Below are 27445 nucleotides of genomic sequence, written 5' to 3'. Positions count from 1 at the left end.
TCTATTAACTAGAGGCATGGCAGGGGAGCACATTCCCGTGGAGTGCACATTCTGTGCCATGTGGGAAGCCCTCGATGCATCATGTAGCCTGGACGAGTACGTGTGCGGGAACTGTCAACAACTTGAGATCCACGTTTAGGAGCTTGAGTGGCGGCTGGAGTCAGTGCGGTGCATCCGCAAGACTGAGAATATCGTGGAGCGCACGTTTCTAGAGGTGGTCACCCCGCAGTTAAGGAGTGAGCAGGCAGAGAGGAAGTGGGTAACCATCAGACAGAAGGTGGAGGATGAAGCAGCTAGTGCAGGAGTCACCTGAGTCCACCTCGCTCTCCAACCAGTATTCTGTTCTGAGTACTGGCGAGTGTGATGGTGACTCTGGGGAGTGCAGCGAGAATCAAGTCTATGGCACCATAAGTGGCTCATCTGCACAGGGTGGGGAGGAAGAAGAATGGAAGAGCTATAGTGGTAGCGGAACAGACAGGTGTTTCTGTTGCCTCAGACTTGACTCCAGGATGGTATGTTGCCTCTCTGGTGCCAGGGTCAAGGATGTCACCGAGCGCCTGCAAGTGAGGGTGAACAGCCAGAGGTCGTGGTCCATATCGGTACCAACAATGTCAGTAGAAAGAGGGATAAGGTCATTCAGGCAGGATATAGGGAGATAGGAGAGAGTAAAAAGCAGGATCCCAAATGTAGTAATCGCCGGATTACTGACGTACTAGTGAGTACAGAAATAAGAGGATAGAGAAGATGAATGTGTAGCTGGAGAGATGGTGCAGATGGGAGGGCTTAAGATCTCTGAGGCATTGGGGCCGCTTCTGGGGGAGGTGGCCCCTGTACAAGTTGCACCTCAACAGAGCCGGGACAAGAATCCTCATGGGAGATTTTGCTAGCGCCGCAGGAGAAGGTTTAAACTAGCTTGGCAGTGGGATGGGAACCAGAGAATTGAATCAGTGGGAATAGAAGCAAAGCTGGAATTGGTCAGCAGAAAAGAAAGGGAATTTTTAAGACTGAGGAAAAAAAGGGCTAAAAAATAGACAACAGGGGAGTTTGGCATAACTAAATGGTATATACTTCAATGCAAGGTGTATGAGGAATAAGGCAGATAAGCTGTGAGCACAGATTGACATTTGGCAGTACGATATTATCGCTATTACTGTGACATGGCTGAAAGGAGGGCAGGAATGGCAGCTCAACATTCCTGGTTACAGGGTTTTCAGACGGGATAGATGGGGGTAAAAAAGGAGGCGAGTCCCAGCAATAATTAAAGAAAAAATACAGCTGTGAGGAGGGATATGATAAGTTAAAGGGGTCATATGAGGCCGTATGGGTTTTTGACGAACAAAAAAGGGGCGACCACACTTCTGGACTGTACAATAGACCCCCATGCAGACAGAGGGAGATAGAAGAACAAATATGTGGGCAATTGCTGCGAAGTGCAAAAACTATCGAGCTGTAATAGTGGGGGATTTCACCTATCCAACATTAACTAGGAAAAAAGTGTAATGAATGGTACAGAGGCTGCAGAGTTCCTAACATGCATTCAGGAGAACTTCTTTAACCAGTATGTAACAAGCCCAACAAGGGAGGGGGCAGTTCTGGACTTGATTTTAGGGAATGAAGAGCGGCAGGTGGAAGGGGTATCAGAAGGAGAACATTTTGGTGCTAGTGATCATAATTCAGTAAAATTTAGGTTAGTTATGGAAAAGGACAAAGGTGGACCAAGAAATAAAAGTTCTCAATTGGGGTAAAGCCAATTTTGCTGAGCTGAGATGGGATTTGGCCAAAGTGGACTAGAAATGGCTACTTGATGGTAAATCAGTGTCACAGCAGTGGGAGGCATTCTAGGTGGAGATCCTGAGGTACAGATCAAGTATGTTCGATTAACTAAAAGGTGGGGCGGGGGGGGAGGTCTTACAAATCTAGAGCCCCCTGGATGTCCAGGGACATACAGGGAAAGATAAAGTAAAAAAGGGAAGCTTATGACAACTATCGAGAACTCAATACTGCAGAAAACTGGTGTAAAGTGAAGAGCTGGATTTAAATATAACAGGAAAGCAAGGAGAGAGCATGAAATAACGTTGGCAATTAAAATCAGGGAAAACCTGAGAGCAAAAGAATAACTAGAGAAAGATTGGAGCCTATTGGAGACCATAAAGGAAATCTGTGTAAGGAGGCAGAAGACGTGGATATGATTCTTAAAGACTACTTTGGATCGATTTTCACAAAAGAGAGGGGCGACGCAGACTTTGCAATGAGGGAGGAGGAGTGTGAAATAATAGACAAGATAAACATAGAGAAGGAGGAAGTAGTAAGAGGTTTAGCAGCTTTGAAAGTGGATAAATCCCCAGGCCCGGATGAAATGTATCACAGGTTGTGAAGAGAATCAAAAGAGGAAATAGCAGAGGCTCGGACAATAATTTTCCAATCCTCTCTGGCTACAGGTGTGGTGCCAGAGGACTGTTAATGTTGTATCTTTGTTTGAAAAGGGTGAAAGGGATAGCCCGAGTAATTACAGGCCAGTTGGCCTAACCTCGGTGGTGGGAAAATTACTGAAAAAAATCCTGAGGAGCAGGATAAATCTTCATTTGGAAAGACATGGATTAATCAAGGCCAGTCAGCATGGATTTGTTAAGGGCAGGTCGTGTCTGTATAACTTGATTGAAGTAACCAGGAGGGTCGATGATGGCAGTGCGCACATGTAGTGTATATGTATTTTAGCAAAGTTTTTGATGAGGTCACACAATTTCACAAAAGTAAAAACCCATAGGACCCAGGGCAAAGTGGAAAGTTCGATCCAAACTTGGCTCAGATGTAGCAAGCAAAGGGTAATTGGTTGATGAATGTTTGTGTGACTGGAAGGCTGTATCCAGTGGGATCCCACAGGGCTCAGTGCTGGGTCCCTTGCTTTTAGATGCAGAGAAGTTCTTTCCCCTGGCTGGAGTGTCTAGAACTAGGGGGGCACAGTCTCAGGATAAGGTGTAGGAGAGAAATGAGTAATTTCTTCACTCAGAGGGTTGTGAATCTTTTGGACTCTAGGGGAATCAAGTGAAAGGAGATCAGGCGGAAAAGTGTAGTTGAGGTCGCTGATCAGCCATGATCTTATTAAATGTTGGAGCGGGCTCGTGGGGCCGTATGGCCGACTCCTGCTCCTATTTCTTATGTTCTTATAGGCTCAATAATCTGTAAATATCTTCATTCAGCCGTTAACAGGAAATAAATTCAATAAAAGTAAAACAGAAATCAGAATATTGTTCTGGGAGAGTGAGGAATCACTGAGAATCTGCAGTAGGTGTAATGCGATTAGTTTTCTCTGTCCTTCAGTGTCCAACATGATCAGATTACTGATTGACAATACGATGCACTTGTTTTTCACACTTACTTCCTGCGGTCACACTATGACTTACGGAGAATAAAAACAGCAGCGAATCAAAGCTCAAGTGGCCGTGAAGGGACGATTCTGGTGAGGGAAGCAGCTAGCAAACTGTGAAAAATTACACTGACTAATCGAAACGACCACAGCTATCGGGAAGGAGAATCTTCAAATCATAGAATCATAGAAATTTACAGCACGGAAGGAGGCCATTTCGGCCCATCATTTCCGCACTGCCCGACCAAGAGCTGGACAGCCTAATCTCACTTCCCAGCTCTCAGTCTGTAGCCCTGTAGGTTACGGCACTCCAGGTGCACATCCGAGTACTTTTTAAATATGGTGATGGTTTCAGCCTCGACCACCCTTCAGGCACTGAGTTCCAGACCCCCACCATCTTCTGCGTGAAGAAATTACCCCTCATATGTCCTCGAAACCTTCTACCAATTACTTTAAATCTATGCCCACTGGTTGTTGACCCCTCTGCTAATGGAAATAGATCCTTCCTATCCACTCTATCTCGGCTCCTCATACTTTTATACACCTCAATAAGGTCTCCACTCAGCCACCTCTGTTCCAAAAAAAACAAAGCCAGCCTATCCAATCTGTCCTCATAGCTATTATTATCCAGTCCAGGCAACATCCTAGTAAATCTGCTCTGTACCCTCTCTAATGCAATCACATCTTTCCTGTAATGTGGTGACCAGTACTGCACACAGCTGTGGCCTAACTATTGTTTTATACAGTTCAAGTATAACCACCTTGCTCTTGTATTCTCTGCCTTGGCTAATAAAGGCAAGTTTCTACCTGGCCTGCAACTTTCAGGGATCTGTGGACATGCACTCCAAGGTCCCTTTGTTCTTCTACATTTCTCAGTGTCCTACCATTTAATGTGTATTTCTTTGCCTTGTTAGCCCTCCCCAAATGCATTCTCTCACATTTCCCCAGATTAAATTCGATTTGCCACTGTTCTGCCCAAATGACCAGTTCTCATTGATACCTTCCGACAGTCTACAGCTTTCTTCTTCATTAGCAGCCACACAGCCTATTTTACTGTCATCTGCAAACTTCTTAATCATACCCCCTACATTCAAGTCTAAATCATTGATACATAGCACAAAAGGCAAGGGATCCAGCACCGAGCCCTGCGGAACCCCACTGGAGCAGCCTTAAAGTCACAAAAACACCCATCAGTCATTACCCTCTGCTTCCTGCCTCTGAGCTAATTTTGGATCAAACTTGCCACTTTGTTCTGGATCCCATGGGCTTTTACTTTCGTGACCAGTCTGCCATGTGGGACTTTATCAAAAGCCTTGCTAAAATCCATATACATCAAATGCACTGCCCTCATCAACCCTCCTGGTTACCTACTCTCAAAATGCAATCAAGTTTGTCAGACACGATCTTCCCTGAACAAATCCATGCTGACTGACCTTGATTAATCCGTGTCTTTCTAAATGAACAGTTAGTTATCCTGTCCTTTAGAATTTTTTCCAGTAACTTTCCCACCACTGAGTTTACCCCTTTCTCTCTTTTTAAACAAAGGTAGCATGTTAGCAGTCCTTCAATCTCAAAGCCTCCCTGATAAAGTGCAACATCCCCACTGACACCTGGGAGTCCTTGGCCATAGACGGCCCCAAGTGGAGGAAGTGCATCCGGGAGGGCGCTGAGCTCGAGTATCGTCGCAGAGAGCATGCAGAAATCAAGCGCAGGCAGCGGAAGGAACGTGCGGCAAACCAGGCTCCCTGCCCACCCTTTCCCTCAACGACTATCTGTCTCACCTGTGACAGAAACTGTGGTTCTCATATTGGACTGAACAGCCACCTAAGAACTCATGCTAAGAGTGGAAGCAAGTCTTCCTCGATCCCGAGGGACTGCCTAGGAGTCCTCCGGCACCAAACCTGCAGCTGGAGAGGATTGGAAAATGATGGTCAGAGCCGCTGTTATTTCCTCTTTTGCTTCTCCCAACAGTCTGGGCTACTTTTCATCTGGGCATCATTTTCAAAGCAGCTAAATCCCTAATACTTCCCACTATGTGTATTTCATCTAATACTTCACACTTCTCCCCGATTCCAATGTCTGCATTGTTCCTCTTTTTTGTGGAAACAAATGCAAAGTATTCATTTAAAACTATTCCCACGTCTTCCATTTACACACAGATTACCTTAATGGTCTCTAATAGGCCCCACTCTTTCTTTAATTATCCTCTTGCTCTTAATGTATTCATTAAACATCTTTGGGTTTTCCTTGGTTTTACTTTCCAAAAAGGTTTATAATACTCTCTCACTGCTTCCCTAATTTCCTTTTTAATTTCACCCTGCACTTTCTATACTCCTCTAGAATTTCTGCAGTATTAAGCCCTCGGTATCTGTCACAAGTCTGCCTTTAAAAAAAAATCTTACCCTGCATATCACTTGACTAATAATAATGGCCCCCAGCCTACGAGCACTATAGGAGCAGGACGGGAGCGGATGGAGCAGCATGGCAGCCTAGCCCAGCAGGCTGAGAGGCTCCCCGCCTGCAAGCACTATAGGAGCAGGGCGGGAGTGGATGGAGCAGCATGGCGGCCTATCCGAGCAGGCTGAGGCGCCCCTTTTGAATGTGGTGAGGGTGTCTGCATTCATCACCCTTCCAGGGAGTGAGCTCCAGACCCCCAAAACCCTCTGTGTGAAGGTGGCTCCCCTCAAATCCCCTCTGAAACTTACATCGACCACCTTAAAACTGTGCCCCCTTATAATTGACTCCTCCACCAAGGGAAATAGGCCCTTGCTATCCACTATCTCCAGGCTCCTCAATATTTTGTACACCTCAACGAGATCGCCTCTCAACCTCCTCTGTTCCAATGACAACAAACCCAGCCTATCCAATCTGTCCTCATAGCCAAGATTCTCCACTCACGGCAGCATCCTAGTCAATCTCCTCTTTACCCTCTCTCGTGCAATCATGTCCTTCCTATAATACGGTGACCAGAACTGCACGCAGTATTCCAGCTGTTGCCTAACCAGAATATTATACAACTGAGGTATAACTTCCCTGCTTTTGTATTCTATGCCTGGGTTATTAAAGGCAAGCATTCCATATGACTTCTTAACCACCATGTCTACCTGGCCTGCTACTTTCAGCGATCTCTGGACAAGCACTCCAAGGTCCCTTTCCTCATGTGTATAACCTTTCCTTATTAGCTCTCTCCAAATGCATTACCTCTCACTTCTCTGAATTAAATTCTATTTGCCACTGTTCTGCCCACCTAACCACTAGATTGATATCCTCCTGCAGTCCATGACTTTACTCTTCATTATCAACTCCACAGCTAATTTTAATGTCATTTGCAAACTTCTTGATCATACTCCCCATATTCAATCTAGATCATTGACGTATACCACAAAAAGTAAGGGACCCAGTACTGAGCACTGCGGAACCCCACTGGAAACATCCTTCCAGTCACAGAAACATCCATCAACTGTTACCCTATGCTTCCTGCTTCTGAGCCAATTTTGGATCTAACTTGCTACTTTGCCCTGGAGCCCATAGGCTTTAACCTTTGTGACAAGTCTACCATGTGGGACCTTATCAAAAGCTTTGCTAAAGTTCATATACACCACATCGTACGCACTAACCTCATTGAATTTTGAGAGGAAGTAACCAGGAGGGTCAATCAGGTTAGTCAAACACGATCATCCCTTAACAAATCCGTGCTGGCTGTTCCTAATTCAACCTTATCTTTCTAAATCTAGATTTATCCTGTCTTTCAGAATTTTTTCCAATAATTTTCCCACCACTGAAGTTAGGCTGACAGGCCTGTAATTACTCAGCCTATCCGTTTCTCCCTGCTTAAAGAAATGGTACCACATTAGCAGGCCTCCAGTCCTGCGGCACCATGTCCAATCCTTGCATCCTCGGTAATTTAAATGTCAGGCACTCAATTCTTTGTATACCCACTGCTGGTTTGAAACCTTGGTAAACAGGAGCACGTGTACAGCAATGGAGAGTCACGATTTCCATCATCAGCTTGTATTTATATAGGACTTTTAAAGTAGCAAAACGACCCAGTGTATTCCACAGAGGTGGAATCAGACAATGAATGCGAGACAAAGCAGAATAAGTTAGCAACGGTTGCCAGAAGCTGGAGGAAAGGTAAGGTTTAAGGAGCTGGAGAGGCGGAGGGGTTGATAGAGTGAATGCCAGACCATGGGGCCGAAGAGAGCCGAGCTCAACCACCAGTGGCGGTGTGAAGGAAGGGGGTCAGACATAGAGCAACGGAGAATTGCAGGGACACGGGAAGCTGTAGAGCTGGAGGTGGTTACAGAGATGGGGAAGGTCAAGGTCATTAAGTTATTTGAAAAGAGAACTCCAAAGATTCACAATCCTTTGAGTGAATTTTAAAAAGGCATTCGAGGACCGGGAGTTAAAGGCGAGTGAGCACACAAGTGATATCTGATTCAAACCCGGACAGGTTGCAAGAAGCAGAATGTTGGTGTAGTTGAAAATTACAGAATGGGCAAGGTGGGAGGCTGGCCAGGAGAGCATTGGATCAGTCGGGTGTGGACCTAACAAAGGCAAGGATGAGTTTTCAGCAGGAGATGGGGTGAGGCAGGGCCGGGCAATGTTAGGGAGATAGAAGTAGGGGATGTGTGTGACAGCGAGTGCACGGGATTGGGAGTTCAGCTCGTGGTTAGAAGGGAGATTGCGGACAGCCTGGCTTAGTATCAGGCAGTAGTCGAGGAGGGGAGTTTATGGGGGATAGTAGATGATGGCATCAGTTTTCCCAATGTTTAACTGGAGGATAATGGAGAGTAATGTTCCACACCAAGAACACAGGGGCAGGTAATTTACCCAGTTGTGTACAGTTTTGGAAACTCAATTATAGGAAGAAGATAAAAGCAATTGAAAAACTGTTGAGCAGGTTGACTGGGATGTTACTGAGGTGTGCAGATACTGTTACAGAGGGGGGTTGAGAATTTAGGGCTCATGCTATGCAAATAGAGCGGATTACATGAGCAGTTGATGGAGAACGTCAAGTTTCTGAAAATTTATGATGAAATAAATGTTTACAGCTTGTTTCCACTTTTGGGTCAGAGGCCACAAAGTTAGGCTAATTCAAAGTATTAAGCGTGAGACTGGATACAATTAGTTCCGTACACGGTGATTAGAATGCATAATTAACTCCCAGCAAATGTTGCAAACGCAAGTCGACCAATTCTTATCAAAGATAATTCGACTGTTTGAGAAAAAAAGGTTAGAGTTGATGGAGTGAGCAGGAGTTTGGGATTAGACTGGGTTGTATATTAACAGTAATGGGCAGTGAGCTGAAGGTTGTGATTAGACTGGGTGGGATATTAACGGTAATGGGCAGTGAGCAGGAGGTTGGGATTAGACTGGGTGGGATATTAATGGTAATGGGCAGTGAGCAGGAGGTTGGGATTAGACTGGATGGGATATTAAGACCATAAGAAATAGGAAAAGAATTAGGCCTGCTCCGCCATTCAATAAGATCACGGCTGTTCTGATCAAGGATTCAGCTTCACTTCCCTGCCCTCTCTCCATACTCCTTAATCCCTTATCGTTTAAGAAACTGTCGATTTCTGTCCTAAATTTATTCATTGTCCCAACTTCCATAGCTCTCTAAGGCAGCGAATTCCACAGATTTACAACCCTCAGAGAAGAAATTTCTCATCTCTGTTTTAAATGGGCGGCCCCTTATTTTAAGATCATGCCCTCTAGTTCTAGTCTCCCCTGTTATGTATTTAACCCTTGGCAACCTGTATCATACCACCACCAGATGGCCTAGCTGTTGGAGTCCAAGGGATCCCAGTACCCCTTGGGAGCACTGTATATAAGCAGGCCACCCACGTGGTACCTGCACTCTGGAATCTAATTAAAGGAGCTAAGGTCACACTTACTCATTGCTTACGTACCCAGTTTCATCCTTTATTATAAGCATAACATCCCCCATCAGTGTAACCATCCTCTCTACATCCACCTTGTCAAGTCCCCTCATAATCTTTTACATTTCGATAAGACCACCTCTTGAGAATGTATACAGACATTGAAGTTGAGAATGTGGGAAAATGTATAGAGACAGTGAAATTGAACAAAGGATTCATGGGGGAATAGCCTTAAGAATGTCAGACTGCAAATGTTACAACATTGGCACAAATAACAGACTGGCTCAAGGTCTTGCTGAGTCACACCAGTAAACTTGAAACAATAAAGGGTGAGAAAGGCTCTGAAAGGCTCTTTGTATAAAAAACGCCCATACAGATGTCGGCTCATGAGTGGACAAAGGGAAGGAGGGATCATAAGTGGATAGGCTGAACTGAATGTCACTCTAATTGTATCATGTACTGAAAATGTATAACTGTTGCGCCCTTACATTGTAACAGGACTTGTCCGTAGGGAGTGGGTGCACTCTATAGGGAGAGCATTCCTTCATTCTGATAAGTCCCGGCCGGTGAAACAATTAATAAAGTCTGCTTTGTTATAAGCGGCAACGGTGTTCGACTCAGTGAATTTGCTGAACCAGATTGAGGGAAAATAATCTGTATTTACACTCTCATTCTTCTGAATTCCAATGAGTAGAGGCCCAACCTACTCAACCTTTCCTCATAAGTCAACCCCCTCATCCCCGGAATCAACCTGGTGAACCTTCTCTGAACTGCCTCCAAACCATATTAACCGTCATGGGTAGTGAGATGGAGATTGGGATCAGAGTAGATGACCCAGGGAGGAGAACACAAACAATTGCGCAATATTGATAGGGGACAGTCGGTTATCCCACACTGCTTTTTTGGCTTCTTGTCTGGCTTTGTGTACCACTATATTTTACCATTGGAGCTCTTCTGATTGTTTAATGTCTTTTCATTAATTGATTTGTGTGTGTCATTTAACAGCTCCCGGATTTACTATCAAATACTTTCCTGCTGACTGCATTCCCTCTAGTCCCCGTCTGTCGCCTCTGGTCTCTCTGGCAACTAGAATGATTGAGAGGATGGAGGAGTTGGATTAGCAGTTAGTGTAAATTGGGCATGCTCTTACTGGAAAAAAAAGAGAAGGTTGCGATGATATACTTGCAGTTTCACTTTGTCCAGTATAGTACAGACGACACGGCCTATACTTGAAGGAGATTCAATTCAAAACTAACCCGTGGAAACAATATTTCAGTGAGCGAGTGGTCAAACTGGCTCCCTAGGGCGATGGTGAAGCAGTTAGTATTGATTCTTTAAAGGGCATATTGGAGATTTATTTCAGAACATAACAGTTTTTGGTGTAGTATATGAGTAACTGGAGACATGACATGTGGTAAGTGTAGCGTGCTGGGGAGGAACAGGTGACTTTGGCCCTGTGGTTCCCAAAGATCTCCACAAATGGCGTTTCCTCACCTCGTGTCCGCGTCTGTTGTAGGCTCATTGATAGATTAGTCCACAACTCCATTATCATTGTTAAACTAACATGGCAGGGGGATGCGAAGCTATGCAGGGAGACAGAGGGAAATAAAATGGAGGCACAAGCAAAAGATAGAAAGGAGAACAGTAAAAGTGGAGGGCAGAGAAACCCAAGGCAAAAAACAAAAAGGGTCACATTACAGCAAAATTCTAAAGGGGCAGTGTGTTAAAAAGACAAGCCTGAAGGCACTGTGCCTCAATGCGAGGAGTATTCGGAATAAGGTGGACGAATTAACTGCGCAGACAGCAGTTAACGGATATGATGTAATTGGCATCACGGAGACATGGTTCCAGGGTGACCAAGGCTGGGAACTCAACATCCAAGGGTATTCAACGTTTAGGAAGGATAGGCAGAGAGGAAAAGGAGGCGGGGTGGTGTTGCTGGTTAAAGAGGAAGTTAATGCAATAGTAAGGAGGGACATTAGCCTGGATGATGTGGAATCGGTATGGGTGGAGCTGCGGAATACCAAAGGGCAGAAAACGCTAGTGGGAATTGTGTACAGACCACCAAACAGTAGTAGTGAGGTTGGGGACAGCATCAAACAAGAAATAAGGGATGTGTGCAATAAAGGTACAGCAGTTATCATGGGTGACTTTAATCTACATATTGATTGGGCTAACTAAACTGGTAGCAGTGTGGTAGAGGAGGATTTCCTGGAATGTATTGGGGATGGTTTTCTAGACCAATATGTCGAGGAACCAACTAGAGAGCTGGCCATCCTAGACTGGGTGATGTGTAATGAGAAGGGACTAATTATCAATCTTGTTGTGCGAGGCCCCTTGGGGAAGAGTGACCATAATATGGTAGAATTCTTTATTAAGATGGAGAGTGACACAGTTAATTCGGAAATTAGGGTCCTGAACTTAAGGAAAGGAACTTTGACGGTATGAGGCATAAATTGGCTAGAATAAACTGGCAAAGGATACTTAAAGGGTTGATGGTGGATAAGCAATGGCAAACATTTAAAGATCACGTGGATGAACTTCAGCAATTGTACACCCCTGTCTGGAGTAAAAATAAAACGGGGAAGGTGACTCAACCGTGGCTAACAAGGAAAATTAAGGATAGTGTTAAAACTAAGGAAGAGGCATATAAATTGGCTAGAAAAAGTAACAAACCTGAGGATTGTGAGAAATTTAGAAATCAACAGAGGAGGACTAAGGGTTAATTAAGAGGGGGAAAATAGAGTACGAGAGGAAGCTTGCAGGGAACATAAAAACTGACTGCAAAAGCTTCTATAAATATGTGAAGAGAAAAAGATTAACGAAGACAAATGTAGGTCCCTTGCAGTCGAATTCAGGTGAATTTATAATGGGGAACAAAGAAATGGCAGACCAATTGAACAAATACTTCGGTTCTGTCTTTACAAAGGAAGACACAAATAACCTTCAGAATGTATTAGGGGACAGTGGATCTAGTGAGAACGAGGAACTGAAGGATATCGTTATTAGGTGGGAAATTGTATTCGGGAAATTGATGTGATTGAAGGCCGATAAATCCCCGGGTCCTGATAGTCTGCATCCCAGAGTACTTAATGAATAGTGGATGCATTGGTGATGGTTTTCCAACAGTCTGCTATCGACTCTGGATCAATTCCGATGGACTGGAGGGTAGCTAATGTACCACCACTTTTTAAAAAAGGAGGGAGAGAGAAAACGGGTCATTATAAACTGGTTAGCCTGAGATCAGTAGTGGGGAAAATGTTGGAATCAATTATTAATGATGAAATAGCAGTGCATTTGGAAAGCAGTGAAAGGATTGGTCCAAGTCAGCATGGATTTATGAAAGGGAAATCATGCTCGACAAATCTTCAGGAATTTTTTGAGGATGTAACTAGTAGAGTGGACAAGGGAGAACCAGTGAATGTGGTGTATTTGGACTTTCAAAAGGCTTTTGACAAGGTCCCGCACAAGAGATTGGTGTGCAAAATCAAAGCGCATGGAGGGTAATGTACTGACGTGGATAGAGAACTGGTTGGCAGACAGGAAGGAAACAGAAAGTCGTGATAAACGGGTCCTTTTCAGAATGGCAGGCGGTGACTAGTGGATTGCCGCAGGGCTCAGTGCTGGGACCCCAGCTCTTTACAATATACATTAACGATTTGGATGAAGGAATGGAGTGTAATATCTCCAAGTTTGCAGATGACATTAAGCTGGGTGGTGGTGTGAGCTGTGAGGGGGACGCTAAGAGGCTGCAGGGTGACGTGGACAGGTTAGGTGAGTGGGCAAATGCATGGCAGATAAATGTGAGGTTATCCATTTTGGGGGCAAAAACACAAAGACAGATTATCTGAATGGCGGCAGATTTAGGAAAAGGGGAGGTGCAACGAGACCTGGGTGTCATGGTTCATCAGTCATTGATCGTTGGCATGCAGTTACAGCAAGCGATGAAGGCGGCAAATCGTGTGTTGGCCTTCATAGCTAGGGGATTTGAGTATAGGAGCAGGGAGGTCTTACTGCAGTTGTACAGGGCCTTAGTGAGGCCTCACCAAGAATATTGTGTTCAGTTTTGGTCTTCTAATCTGAGGTAGGACGTTCTTGCTATTGAGGGAGTGCAGCGAAGGTTCACCAGACTAATTCCAGGGATGGCTGGACTGTCATATGAAGAGAGACTGGATCAACGGGCCTTTATTCACTGGAGTTTAGAAGGATGAGGGGGGATCTCATAGAAATGTATAAGATTCTGACAGGACTGGACAGATTAGATGCGAGAAGAATGTTCCCGATGTTGGGGAAGTCCAGAACCAGGGGACATAGTCTTAGAATAAGGGATAGGCCATTTAGGACTGACATGAGGAGAAACTTCTTCACTCAGAGAGTTGGTAACTTGTGGAATTCCCTGCCGCAGAGAGTTGTTGAGGCCAGTTCATTGGATATATTCAAGAGGGAGTTAGATATGACCCTTACGGCTAAGGGGATCAAGGGGTATGGAGAGAAAGCAGGAAAGGGGTACTGAGGGAATGATCAGCCATGATCTTATTGAATGGCGGTGCAGGCTCGAAGGGACGAATGGCCTACTCCTGCACCTATTTTCTATGTAGGATGCAACTACCAGGATATAAAGAGGGGAGTTATACAATCTTTCTCATCGAGCAATTCCCTTGTTCTTATGTTAGGATATCCTGTCAGCTCTGTGATGTTACAATAATCGGTCATCCTGTGACCCTGTCGCTTACTTGATACTCTTGTCCACTGAAATGGTCCTCGCCCGTTAACGATAAACCGAATCCCTCCACACCCTCTTCAATCGCCTGTTCCATTCTGTCTCGGTAAAATTTCGTCAACTGGAACAGCTGGTAATCATCACATTTTGTCAAGAGACCAGTACTGGTAGATTTCGGTTCTGTAAATACAAAATACCACTTTAAAAAACACCTTCTTAAAACCCACAATCAGCGCATTTTCTACAATCCATCAATCTATGTAGTAACTTCTTATAAACAGTGAACACATTTCTCAAACACAACTTATCCATAGCTTATCGGTTCCAGCCTCGCCTGATCATCCCCTGTATCTGTCAATGTTCACGAATTCCACCTCAAAATACAGATTCCAAGAGTTTGCTCACACTACAGTCATTCCCCTCTATCTCATCGATATTACTCAATAGCCTGCAAAATGCTCCAAGAAATGTGCTATTTCTCTTCCTATTCCTTATCAGTATACATACAGATTTTATCGTAACATAACTCTAGGGAATATCCTCCTGTTCCAGTGCAGACATAGAACAGTTTAGTAATACTGGAATCCACAACTATGTTTTCATTCTCCTCAAAATGTTAGAATTAGGATCGTTTTGCTCCAATTCACGTTCAAACCCAAGGCCTGTCTCATTGTAAATAGATCACAGCACCTAGGTGAAAGGCAGAAGGTGCCTGGGAACACGATCGCCTCCCATTTCCCCTCCAATCACACACCGGCCTGACTTTGGATATATATCGCCTTTCCGTCATCATTGCTGGGCCAATATCATGGAAATCCTTCCCCAAGTGTTCCTGTTTCAACAGTTTGATTAATTTTGCTCTCTAGTTTCAGATCTCGCTATTTCCCATCCTGCAGTCATAACCTTTGCAGTACTCCATTAACCCATTCTGGAAAATGATGGTTGTTGATCGGTTCAGATCACAGCCGTCATGTTCCTTCTCCCTGAACTCACTCCTGCCCCAAGGCCATTCCTTCCCTGCTCCCTGAACTCGCTCCAATGCCCAAGGCCGTCCCTTCCCTTCTCCCTGAACTCCCTCCTGCCCCAAGGCTGTCCCTTCCCTTCTCCCTGAACTCACTGCTGCCCCAAGGCTGTCCCTTCCCTTCTCCCTGAACTCACTCCAGTGCCCGAAGAACATGACAACGTCCCTCAAGTTCCAGCCCTGCAGCCACACATTGACCTGCCTCCACAAGCGGTTCAGTGCAAAACAGTCCAGAGATATCCACCTTGAGGCACTGTTTTGTTTTTTGTCTAATGCCTCAGCCTTAATATTCCCTGTATTAAGGTATTTCTGTCCGTGTTTCTGGTGCAGACCATGGCGATTTTCTGCTCTCCTTTCCTTCCCATAGATGGCACCACATATTTCAAGATGTTCTTCCCTCTGGCACCACCGGGGAAATTTACCACCTGGGACCTGCTCAGGGCTGCAGAAGAGGCTGCCTATTCCCGATTATAGATCCTTCCAGCACTATCGCTCTCCTATTCCTGTGCCCCACCTGCCTCTCTCCCCCGCCCCACTCAGGGTGACCTCCTGCTCCCTGGTGTCAAACTGTTGCTCAGGAAGGCCCTTCTCTGAGTCACTGTCTCTATCCACCTTACACTCCCCAATATCAGGTATCTATTGGACAGTTTCAGTACTCAGTTCCCTCACCTCACTGTCTCTATCCACCTTACACTCCCCAATGCCAGGTATCTATTGGATAGTTCCAGTACTCAGGGTCTCCTTCCACCTCTCACCCCCTCCATATGGTCATGCCCTTCCTTCCTTCTGCTCAGCCCCTGTACTGTCCCCTCTCCCTGTGTGAGCTGCAGGTTCTTGCTTGAGATCTGGACCCTTTGCCAGGACAGAAATTGTATTTAAAGTATTTTGTAAACCTACCTGTGTACATTCTCATTCGTTTTGAAGATGTTGGATCTTCTCCCCTGTTTGGACCTTCAGCCATGGTGGTGACAGGCGTTCCCAGATTCAGTTGTTCTGTAATAAATATAATTTTAATAGAAGGGTTAGAGGGAAATAATAACATGAGGAGAACGTTGCTTAGTTAAACTTTATATCCAGTCCTTCTTGCCCTATCAGTACTACAGCTGTTAATTCTGGGATCACAGAAAACACCACAAATATAAAAGTGGTAGATTTGACGACTGTTTTACAATCATTATTCTCCACTTGTGCACGTATCTCGCTGTGTGTGAGCCCACGTACGTGTGCCCAATCAAATTATTGGTTAGCGTCATTTTCTCTCCCCAAAGTGGCAATGTAAAAGTGGTTCGGTTAATTTATAACCAGTTTGAGACTTTGTAAAATTCACTTTCATTAACACTGCCATTAGTGTAATAAACCCACAACAGCAACAACAGAGGGACGAGGAGAATGTATGAGAAATAATTAGCCGTAATATAAAAGGGAACAATAGCATATTTTATAAACATATAAAGAATAGTTCAAGGAAAGGTGGGGCAAGATTGAGGACCAAAAAGACAATCATCTTGTGGAAGCAGTGGACAGGGCTAAGTTACTAAAGTAATACTTTCCATTTGTATTCACTAAAGAGGAGAATGCTTCCAATATTACTGTAAAGGAGGAGGCGGTAGAGAAATTAGACAACATATCAATAGATTAGGACAATATACTAAAACAGTTGGCAGTGCTCAAAGTAGAAAAGTCACCCGCTCTGCCACAATCGTCCAATCCTTGGATATGGGAGAGGTGCCAGAGGACTGGGGAGTTCCAAATGTTACTTCCCTCTTCAAAAAAGAGGGTAGAGGTAAACCAAATAACTACAGGTGACTCAGCCCAACATCAGTGTTGACGAAACTTCTCGGGACAAAAATCCAAAACAAAATTAATTGTCACTTGGAAGAACTTGTTTTAATTAGCGACACGCAAAATGGATTTGTTTTAAAGACAGGTGAGGTCTGGCTGACTTGATTTGAGTTAATGCATGAAATAGGAGAGGGTTGATGAAGGTTGTGAAGTTGATGTTATCTATATGGACTTTCAGAAGGCATTTGATAAAGTATCACATAATAGATTGGTTAACTACATTGAAGCCAATGATATTAATGTCAGCGTGGATAATACACTGACGATGGAACAGAAAACAGAATGTAGTTGTGAACCGATATTTTTCACACTGGACCAAAGTATACAATGGTGTCCCCAGGGAGAGTATTTGAAACACTGCTCTGTTTGATATATTAATGACCTGGACTTGGATATACAGGGCATCATTTCAAAGTTTGTAGATGACATGAAAGTCGGAAACATTGTAAACCGTGTGCAGGATAGCAGAGGACTTCAGGAGAACATCGACACTCCGGTGAAATGTGCAGACACATGGCAGGTGAAATGATGCATGTTGGAAGGAGAAATTAGGTGATGCAATATAAATAAAATGGTACAATTTAAGAGGGATTGCAGGAACATAAAACACTCAGGATATACATACAGAAATCTTCGAAGGTGACAGGACAGGACCACTGGCTTTATAAATGGAGGCATAAGAATATTGGAATATAGGACCATTCGCACGAGTGTGTTCCTCCGTTCTATTCTATAATGGCTGAGCTGTATCTTAACTCTATCTACCCACCTTGGTTCCATAACCCTAAATACCATTGCCTAACAAAATCTATCACAGTTTGTCATTTTCAATTGACCGAGCCTCAACAGGTTTTTGAGAGCTAGCGTTCCAGATTTCCACTACACTGTGTTTGAAGAACTGCTTTCTGACATCACCACTGAACAGCTGAGCTTTACGTTTAAGGTTATGCCTATTTGTTCTGGACTACTCCACCCAAGGGAATATGTTAACTCTTTCTATCCTATCAGTTCCTTAGATCATCTTAAACCCCTCAATTAGATCATCCCTTAATATTGTACAATCAAGGGAATCAAAGCTTCATTCTATACAATCAATCTTCAAAGCTTTTAGCCCTGGTATCATCCTGGTGCATCTGTGCTGTACCATCTCCACAATCAAGGCAGCCAAGAAATGATATATTTGATTCAGAGACAGTTCAGAGAAGGTTGATTCTGGAGATGAGAGGGTTGACTTATGATGAAAGGTTGAGTAGGTTGGGCCTCTACTCATTGGAATTCAGAAGAATGAGAGGTGATCTTATCGAAACATATCAGGTAATGAGGGTCTTGACAAGGTGGATGTTTCCACTGATGGGGGAGACTAGAACTAGGGGGCATGATCTTAGAATAAGGGGCCTCCCATTTAAAACTGAGATGAGGAGGAATTTCTTCTCTGAGGATTGTAAATCTATGGAATTCGTAGCCTCAGAGAGCTGTGGAAGTTGGGTCATTGAATAACTTTAAGACAGAGATAGACAGTTTCTTAAACGATAAGGGGATAAGGGGTTATTGATAGCGGGCAGGGAAGTGGACTCGAGTCCATGATCAGATCAGCCATGATCGTAATAAATGGTGGAGCAGGCTCGAGGAGCCGTATGGCCTACTCCTGCTTCTTATGTTCTGATGTTTCTTATTGTCCATCCTCCGGTGCAGTGCCCAGAATTTAACCCAAGCTCTGTACAGCTGGAACATAACCTTTGTATTGCAGCCCTCCTGAGATAAAGGCCAACATTCCATAGGCATTTTCCCTATCAACTAGCTTCTAGTGATTACTGTACTTGGACCCGTAACACCCACTGCTCATTCACAGTTTAAAACTTCAATACAATTTAGAAAATACTCTGATCCATCCTTTTTAGATTCAATGTGAATGACCTCACACTTTCCCACGTTGATCTCCGTCAGTCACGCTTTTCCCCAGAGTGCAACGCAGGGAAGTTAGGCTAAACTTTGGCAAGGCCTCACCTGGAGCAGTGTGTCCAATTTTGTGCACCAAATTTTAGGAAGGCTCTCAGGCCCTTGGAGCGGGTGCAGAGGAGATTTATCAGAATGGGTGCGGGGACGAGAGACTTCAGTTACATGGAGAGACTAGAAAAGATGGAATTGTTCACCATAAATCAATGAAGTTTAACACAAGATTTAATAGAGGCGTTCAAAATCATGAGGCATTTTGCTACTTTGTTAGAATAACTAAGGAGAAACTGTATCTACGGGCTGAAGGGTCGGTGTGAATAGGAGAGAGATTTGATGAAATTGGCCAAAGAGCCAGAGGTGAGATTTGTTTCAGGCATCGAGTTATTGGCCCTGAAATTGCGAACTCTCCGGGTGCTTACGATGTGCCCCGTGCCCGAAAGGGCCCCACAATTCTCGGGTTTAGGCACGCAAAGCACATTTACCTGAACCAGGCACTTGCGATCTGTCAAAATGACTTCACAGATTGCATGAATCCTCGGCAGGAGTTGGGCAGAGATGTTGGTTATTTGCCCAACTCCTGCCGAGCGAATGTCCTTCAAACTCTTAGGCTTGGTAAAAGCAGGTACAAGGCCAGTCTTTACCAGCATAAGAGTTTTAATAGATAGAAAATATAAATGCTTTTACTTATCTTTATATAAAAACCCTATCTATGAAGGCAAGTTTATTTTTTAACACTAATAAAAAAGTTCAAAAAAATACATTTTTACATTGAAATTTCTATGCATTTTTTTTAAGTGTTTGTTTTTTAATTATGATGCTATTTTATTTGATTTTAGCAATGTCCTCATTGATAGTAACGTGAGCTCGGAGCTCCCACTGCTGTGAATGGGAATACTACATGGTGATTGGTGGGCCAGTCCCACATGATCCCAGGATGCACGTCCCTCCCGGAATACATGGGCCTCTGCGCAGGGCTGCACATCGAAGCTTAGAGCGCAATTGTTCGTTCTCCAGGCACCACCAGGTTCTTCCGTTAAAACATTCGGTCAGTGGCATCGGCCCACGGGAAGCCTCCGACGGCAATATTTGGCCCAATGTTTCCTGAATGCAAGGCCTGAAAGATTAGTAGAAGCAGATGCAATAATTCCTTTTAAATGGAATTGGAAAAATAATTGAAGGGGAGCTAATTATAGGGCTCAGCGCACTGAGCAGGGGAGTGAGACTAATTGGACGGCCCTTTTAAAGTTCTGGCACAGGCTCCATGGGCCTTCTGTGCTGGATCATTCTCTGCTGCGATGAAATCGACCTCCGACTCTTTGTTCCTCAGCGGGTAGTAAACGATAAATTAACCATGGGCAGCCCAAGCGCGATTTACTGATGTGTCTCGCCAGTGGACAAGTGTCGCCAGCAGTATTGCAGTATTGCAAAGTCAAAGTATTATCATATAATCACAGAATTGTAGAACAGAGAAGGAGGCCATTCGCCCCACCGTGCTGGTTCTTTGGTGGTCAGACACTGCCAGTCTCATTCTCATAATTTCCTGCCCTAACTTGTAACCTTTGTGCACTGTCCACAGGTCCAGTGTGTACCTGAGTCAATGGGGCTCTCTCTGACATTTCTCCCCAGTCCCCCAGGACCAGTGTGTATCTGAGTCAATGGGACTCTCAGACCTTTCTACCCAGTCTATCCCCCAGTCCCCATGTGTATCTGAGTCAATGGGACACTCTCTGACCTTTCTCCCCAGTCTATCCCCAGGACCAGTGTGTATCTGAGTCGATGGGACTCTTTGAACTGTCTCCCCAGGACCACCAGCTCACACCCCCACACGTCACCCATGCTTGTTATAGTGTGTTAGATATACGGTGTGTTATACACATACCCCTATACCTCCTCACACCTCTACATCACCCACACACACACACACACACACACACACACACACACAGAGGAAGAAGGGAAGGTGAGATATTACCATCTATTGTAGTGTGTTATACACACTCGTATGGACGTTTGCCACTAGCTGGCGTCACTGTTGGAGGCCATTGGGCTGCACGCACATGGTGCAGCCCAAGTATAAAAGGCCAGCCATTTTCTATATTCCTCACTTTGTGCCTAAATAAAGCAGAGTCAAGGTTGTATCTTTTGAAGTTAACAGTACTCAGTCTAACAAGTTATTGCATACACAACATTTGGCGACGAGGTAACAAGAACCCTTGCATGCAAGAATGAGCACAATTGGATTTTTGGAGCGATTCGTGGAAGGAGAAGATTGGGAAGACTTTGTAGCCCGTTAAAACCAGTACTTTGTGGCCAACATGATGGGGGAAGGAGACGCAGAGTGGCGCCAAGCGGTCCTCCTCATGCTCTGTGGCCCAAAAATTTATGAACTGATAAAGAATCTGCTCTTGCCTGCAAATCCAACAGAAAAGAATTATGAAGAATTGTGTACCCTGGTACATGACCACCTCAAGCCAGACGAAGGCATCATCTTCATCATCTCAAGATACAGGCTTTACACGCACATTCACTTGGATGGGCCAGAACACGGCGGAATTCGTTGCTGACCTGAGACGTCTAGCTGGATCGTGTAAGTTTGGTACTGCGCTGGCAGACATGCTGCGGGACTTCTTTTTAATCGGCATCAACCACGAGGTGATCCTGCTCAAACTGCTGGTGGTGGAAATGTTGGATTTGAACAGGGCCATCACGATCGTTCAGTCATGCATGACGACGGACAAAAGCTTAAGGCAGATATCTTCCAGAAATCGCAGCTCGGCAAGTACTGCAAACGTGATTGATTCGGCGTTCGGCAGAGTGGCACATGGCAGGGCCTATCTGGCTGCGTACACGAAACCTGTGGCTGCCCAAAGTCTGCCAATGGGAATTTATCCGATTTCACCGTGTTGGTGTTGTGGGGGAAATCGCCGGCACCATCGGTGTCGATTCAAGCAATATATTTGCAAAGGCTGTTTGATAGTGGGCATCTCCAGAGTGTCCGCAATTAAGCAAGCGTGCCGCGTCACACCACGTGGAGGGTGATGAACGGTCTAGCGCGGATCCAGATACGCAATCAGAGATAACAGAGGAGGAAGTGTATGGAATGTACTCGTTCCTAACTAAGAGCCAACCGATAATGATCAATGTGAAATTTAATGGGGTGCCGGTATCGATGGAACTGGACATGAGTGCGAGTCAATCAATAATGAGCCAGAGGGCATTCGACAAGTTGTGGAATACAAAGGCTATGAGGCCTAGGCTGAGTCCAGCCAATGCCAAGTTGTGTACGTACACAAAAGAATTCATAATAGTGATTGGCAATGCTACAATTAATGTGTCGTATAACAGTACGGTTCACGTGTTACCGCTATAGATTGTCCCAGGCAATGGTCCAACGCTGTTCGGCAGGAACTGGCTAGAAAAAATTAAATGCAACTGGAACGACATCAAAGCATTGTCGTCGGAAGATGATACATGTGCTCAAGTACTGAGCAAGTTCCCCTCGCTGTTTCACGGGAGCCATGGTGCAGATCCACGTGGACATGGATGCAAGACCCGTCCATTATAAAGCTTGGGCAGTTCCGTATATAAGGAGGGAGAAGGTTGAAATCGAACTGTACAGACTCCAACGTGAAGGGATTATATAACCGGTCGAATTCAATGAATGGGCCAGCCCCATTTTTCCGGTGCTGAAAAGCGATGGCACATTCAGGATCTGTGGAGACTACAAGACTACTATCAACAGGGTTTCGGAACAGGATCAGTACCCGCTACCGAAGGCGGATGATTTGGTTGCAACGCTAGCCGGGGGAGGAAGTCATTTACCAAGCTGGACTTGATGTCGGCCTACATGACACAGGAGCTGTTCGAGAAGTCGAAGAGACCTACATGCATCAATACGCATAAAGGACTATTTATTTATCACAGGTGCCCTTTTAGAATTCGCTCGGTTGCAGCCATATTTCAGAGGACCATGGGAAGTCTATTGAAGTCCCAGAACTGTCGTGTTCCAAGATGACGTCCTGGTCACAGGTCTTGATGCTGCGGAACATCTGAACAACCTGGAAGAGGTTCTACATTGTCTGGACAAAGTGGGACTCAGACTGAAATGCTCGAAGTGCGTCTTCATGGCACCGGAGGTTGAATTCCTGGGGAGGAAAATCGCTGCTGACGGCATCAGGCTCACGGATGCGAAAAGCAAGGCCATCAAAAATGCACCCAAGCCTCAGAATGTGACGAAGCTACATTCGTTCCTGGGTCGACTCAACTACTTCGGTAATTTCTTACCTAAATTGAGCACATTATTAGAGCCACTGCACTTGCTGCTAAGGAAATGTGACAACTGGGTTTGGGGTGCGTCTCAAGACAGAGTTTTTCAGAAAGCCACTAATCTACTTTGTTCCAACAAGCTGCTGGTACACTATGATCCTTGTAAGCGTTTAGTATTGGCCTGTGAGGCCTCATCATATGGGGTGGGTTGCGTACTTCAAAAAGCTAATGGGTTGGGCAAACTCCAGCCAGCCGCCTATGCTTCAAAAAGTCTGTCTAAAGCGTAAAGAGCCTACAGCATGTTAGAGAAAGAAGTACTAGCATGTGTGTATGGGGTTTAAAAGGTGCACCAGTACCTATTCAATCCTCGGTTTGAACTAGCAACAGATCACAAGCCGTTCATTTCATTGTTTGCTGAGAATTAAGGCATCAATACCAATGCTTCATCCCGCATCCAGAGGTGGGCACTGACATTATCTGCTTATGATTATGTCATTCGCCATCGACCTGGCACTGAGAATTGTGCCGATGCATTGAGCCATCTGCCGTTGCCCACACCGGAGGTGGGAACACCACAACCGGCGGACCTATTAGTAGTCATGAAAGTGAAGGAACCCCTATCACGGCCCAACATGTTAAGACCTGGACCAGCCAGGACCCAATACTGTCGGTTGTTAAAAGTTGCATCCTCAAAGGTGATTGGTCTGCCATACCTAAGCAAATGTGCGATGAGACCAAACCCGACATCCATCGCAAAGACAAACTGTCTAGTCAGTCAGATTGTATACTGGGGGGAAATCGTGTTGTTATGAAAGGCAGAGAAAAATTCGAACACATCCTGGCATTGTAATGATGAAAGCCATTGCCAGGTCTCATGCATTGTGGCCTGGAATTGATTCTGAGCTGAAATTATGTGTGCACCAGTGCAACACTTGCATGCAGCTCAGCAAGGCACCAGCAGAATCACCGTTGAGTCTGTGGTCGTGGCCATCTAAACCATGGTCAAGGATCCACATCGACTTTGCAGGTTTGCAGGTCCCTTCCTGGGGAAGATGTTTCGAATGGTGGTGGATGCGTATTCTAAGTAGATAGAGCGTATAATCGTGTCATCAGGCACATCCACAGCTACCACTGAAAAGCTCAATGTCATGTTCACGACACATGGGTCCTTACATCGTTGTTCGCGACAGCGGATCCTGCTTCACCAGTCAGGAGTTGCTCGAGTTCATGAAACTCAATGGTATCAAACATGTAAGGTGAGCATCTTTCAAACCCGCATCCAATGGTCAAGCAGAACGTGCGGTCCAAATCATCAAGCAGAGTATGAAACGGGTCACTCAAAGGTCCCTGCAGACTTGCTTGTCATGCATATTGCTCAGTTACAAGACAAGACCCCACACACTCACTGGGGTTTCTCTTGCTGAACTTATGATGGAGATCTCTCAAGACAAAACTCTCACTTGTACACCCTGACTTGAGCAATCATGTTGAATAGACAACAAAGTCAGCAAGGGTATCATGATCGCGCCACTGCGTCACGTGACATTTCTGTAAATAATCCTGTACATGTACTCAATTATGGTCAGAGTCCCAAGTGGATCGCCGGTACGGTCATGGCCAAGGAGGGCAACAGAGTTTTTATCGTCAGGCTCAAAAATGGGCAAACATGCAGGGAGCATATGAATGAGACAAAGCTGCAACACACAGATGAACCGGAACAGTCTGAGGAAGAGACAATCGATGACCAACCAACCTACCCCCAAGCATTAGAGGACTCCGCGGTTATCAATGAAACTGGACTTTCAATCATTGACATGGTCAATGAATCTAGCCTTTCTAACCCCAACATGACCACTCCCCCCAGATCAGCTACCCAGTCCCCAGTCGCAACAGACTCTGAACACTCACCCAAGGTGGGGTCGAACTGAGGTGGTCAACCCGGGAGCGTAAAACACCGGACCGTCTCAATTTGTAAAAGACTGTGCTAATATCTTAGAGGGGTGTATTGTCATGTATGTATGTTTGCCACTAGATGGCGTCACTGTTGGAGGCCATTGGGCTGCATGCACGTAGTGCAGTCCAAGTGTAAAACGCCAGCCATTTTGTATATTCCTCACTTTGGACCTTAACAAAGCAGAGCCAAGGTTACACCTTTTGAAGTTAACAGTACTCAGTCTAAAAGTTAGTGCAAACACAACATACACAAACCCCTACATCCCCGCACACCCCTACATCACTCACACACACAGAGGGGGAGTTGAGTGATTCCCATCTATTGTGGTGTGTTATAGGTATACAGTGTGTTATCATCATAGGCGGTCCCTCGAACGAGGATGACTTGCTTCCACATGGGTTCACAGATGTTTCAATGAAGGACCCGATGTTCCCGTCCTGAACTCCAATTGAGGAAATGGAAGATGCCTGTGCGTGAATTATTTTTAACGTGTGGTGACCGTTGCACATCAGCTACCACACGGGCTTGGTCGAGCTCTACGTTTATCCAGTGGCACGGGTTAACCAGGACGACTGGAGATCAGCTCTGCTGCAAGCACGAAGTGCGCACACATTTCAGTGTGGGCTGGCCTCGTGCTGCCCCTGGGCCCTCGGCACTTCCGTGCCCCGTACCCTCATTCGCTGCACCTCCACCACGATCTCTCGCTGTTCTTCCGCCACAAAAACATTCACCACAACTCCGCCACGATCTCCCTCCGCAAACATTCTCAGAACTTCCATCACGATTACCCATCAAATCTCTGCCACGATCCCTCATCGCTCCTCCGCCCTGATCACTCGTTGCAAGTCTGCCATGACTTTTCCGCTCCACTGCATTAACAGGGCCCAGCCGATGCTCCTGCCCAAGCTTCAAAGGGCGACCTGTGTTGTGATGACATCACCCAGTCGCCCATCTCGAAGCCGTCGCCCACTTGGAGCGGCTCGCGCTTGAAGCTGCAGTGGCATGTTCCAGCTCTTATACTCCCGACCGGCGGTGGTGTTCTCTCGCAGGCTGGGGTGGCCCACAATGTGTCTTATACACTTCCTCATACCACTACAAAGGTAAAAAGCAGGATGAGGTCCTACAAGCTAAATTTAGGGAGCTAGGAGTTAAATTAAAAAGTAGAACCTCAAAGGTAGTAATCTCAGGATTGCTACCAGTGCCACGTGCTAGTCACAGTAGGAATTGCAGGATAGCTCAGATGACTTGGAGTGGCTTGAGGAGTGGTGCAAGAGGGAGGGATTCAAATTCCTGGGACATTGGAACCGGTTCTGGGGGAGGTGGGTCCAGTACAAACTGGACATCTGCACCTGGGCAGGACCGAACCAATGTCCTAGAGGGAGTGTTTGCTAGTGCTGTTGGGGAGGGGTTAAACTAATATGGCAGGGGGGTGGGAACCTATGCAGGGAGACAGAGGGAAATAAAATGAGGGCAGAAGCAAAAGATAGAAAGGAGAATAGTAAAAGTAGAGAAACCCAAGGCAAAAATCTCAAAAGGGCCACATTACAGAAAAATTTTAAAGGGATAAAGAGTGTTAAAAAGACAAGCCTGAAGGCTCTGTGCCACAATGCGAGGAGTATTCGTAATAAGGTGGATGAATTAACTGCGCAGGCAGCTATTAACGATGATATAATTGGGATTACGGTGACATGTCTCCAGGGTAACCAAGGCTGGGAACTCAACATCCAGGGGTATTCAACATTCAGGAAGGATAGACAGAAAGGAAAAGGAGGTGGGGTAGCGTTGCTGGTTAAAGAGGTGCAAAAGGAAGAAAGGACATTAGCTTGGATGATGTGGAATCTGTGTGGGTAGAACTGCGGAATACCAAAGGGCAGAAAATGCTAGTGGGAGTTAAGTACAGACCACCAAACAGTAGTAGTGAGATTGGGGATGGCATCAAACAAGAAATTAGGGATGCGTGCAATAAAGGTACAGCAGTTATCATGGGCAACTTTAATCTACATATAGATTTGGGTTAACCAAGTTGGTAGCAATGCGGTGGAGGAGGATTTCCTGGAGTGTATTAGGGATGGCACTCTCGACCAATATGTCGAGGAACCAACTAGAGAGCTGGCGATCCTAGACTGGGTGTTGTGTAATGAGAGAGGACTGATTAACAATTTTGTTGTGCGAGGCCCTTTGGTGAAGAGTGACCATAACATGGTAGAATTCTTTATTAAGATGGAGAGTGACAGTGTTAATTCAGAGACTAGGGTCCTGAACTTAAGGAAAGGTAACTTCGATGGTATGAGACTTGAATTGGCTAGGATAGACTGACAAATGATACTTAAAGGGTTGACAGTGGATAGGCAATGGTAGACATTTATAGATTACATGGATGAACTTCAACAATTGTACATCCCTGTCTGGAGTAAAAATAAAAAGGGGAAGGTGGCTCAAC

General features: G+C 45.3%; 1 protein-coding gene across 3 annotated transcripts in view; it reads right to left on the bottom strand.

The window, feature by feature from the left end:
* The window catches only part of LOC139239507 (NACHT, LRR and PYD domains-containing protein 3-like), a 72757-nt gene that overhangs the window by 25649 nt on the left and 19663 nt on the right, over window positions 1-27445 (bottom strand). For all 3 annotated transcript variants that reach the window (XM_070868301.1, XM_070868302.1, XM_070868300.1), the window contains exons 4-5: window positions 15888-15983; window positions 13983-14149 (exon numbers count right to left, since the gene is read on the bottom strand). In XM_070868301.1, the coding sequence (XP_070724402.1) occupies window positions 13983-14149; window positions 15888-15951 (231 nt within the window). In that variant the 5' untranslated portion in view covers window positions 15952-15983. The remainder of the gene's footprint in view (window positions 1-13982; window positions 14150-15887; window positions 15984-27445) is intronic.

This window comes from Pristiophorus japonicus, chromosome 27, assembly GCF_044704955.1.
Source record: "Pristiophorus japonicus isolate sPriJap1 chromosome 27, sPriJap1.hap1, whole genome shotgun sequence".
NCBI classification, from domain to species: Eukaryota; Metazoa; Chordata; class Chondrichthyes; family Pristiophoridae; genus Pristiophorus; species Pristiophorus japonicus.
The sequence above is the reverse complement of the archived record's forward strand: the minus strand, read 5'-3'. Positions and strand labels throughout refer to the sequence as shown.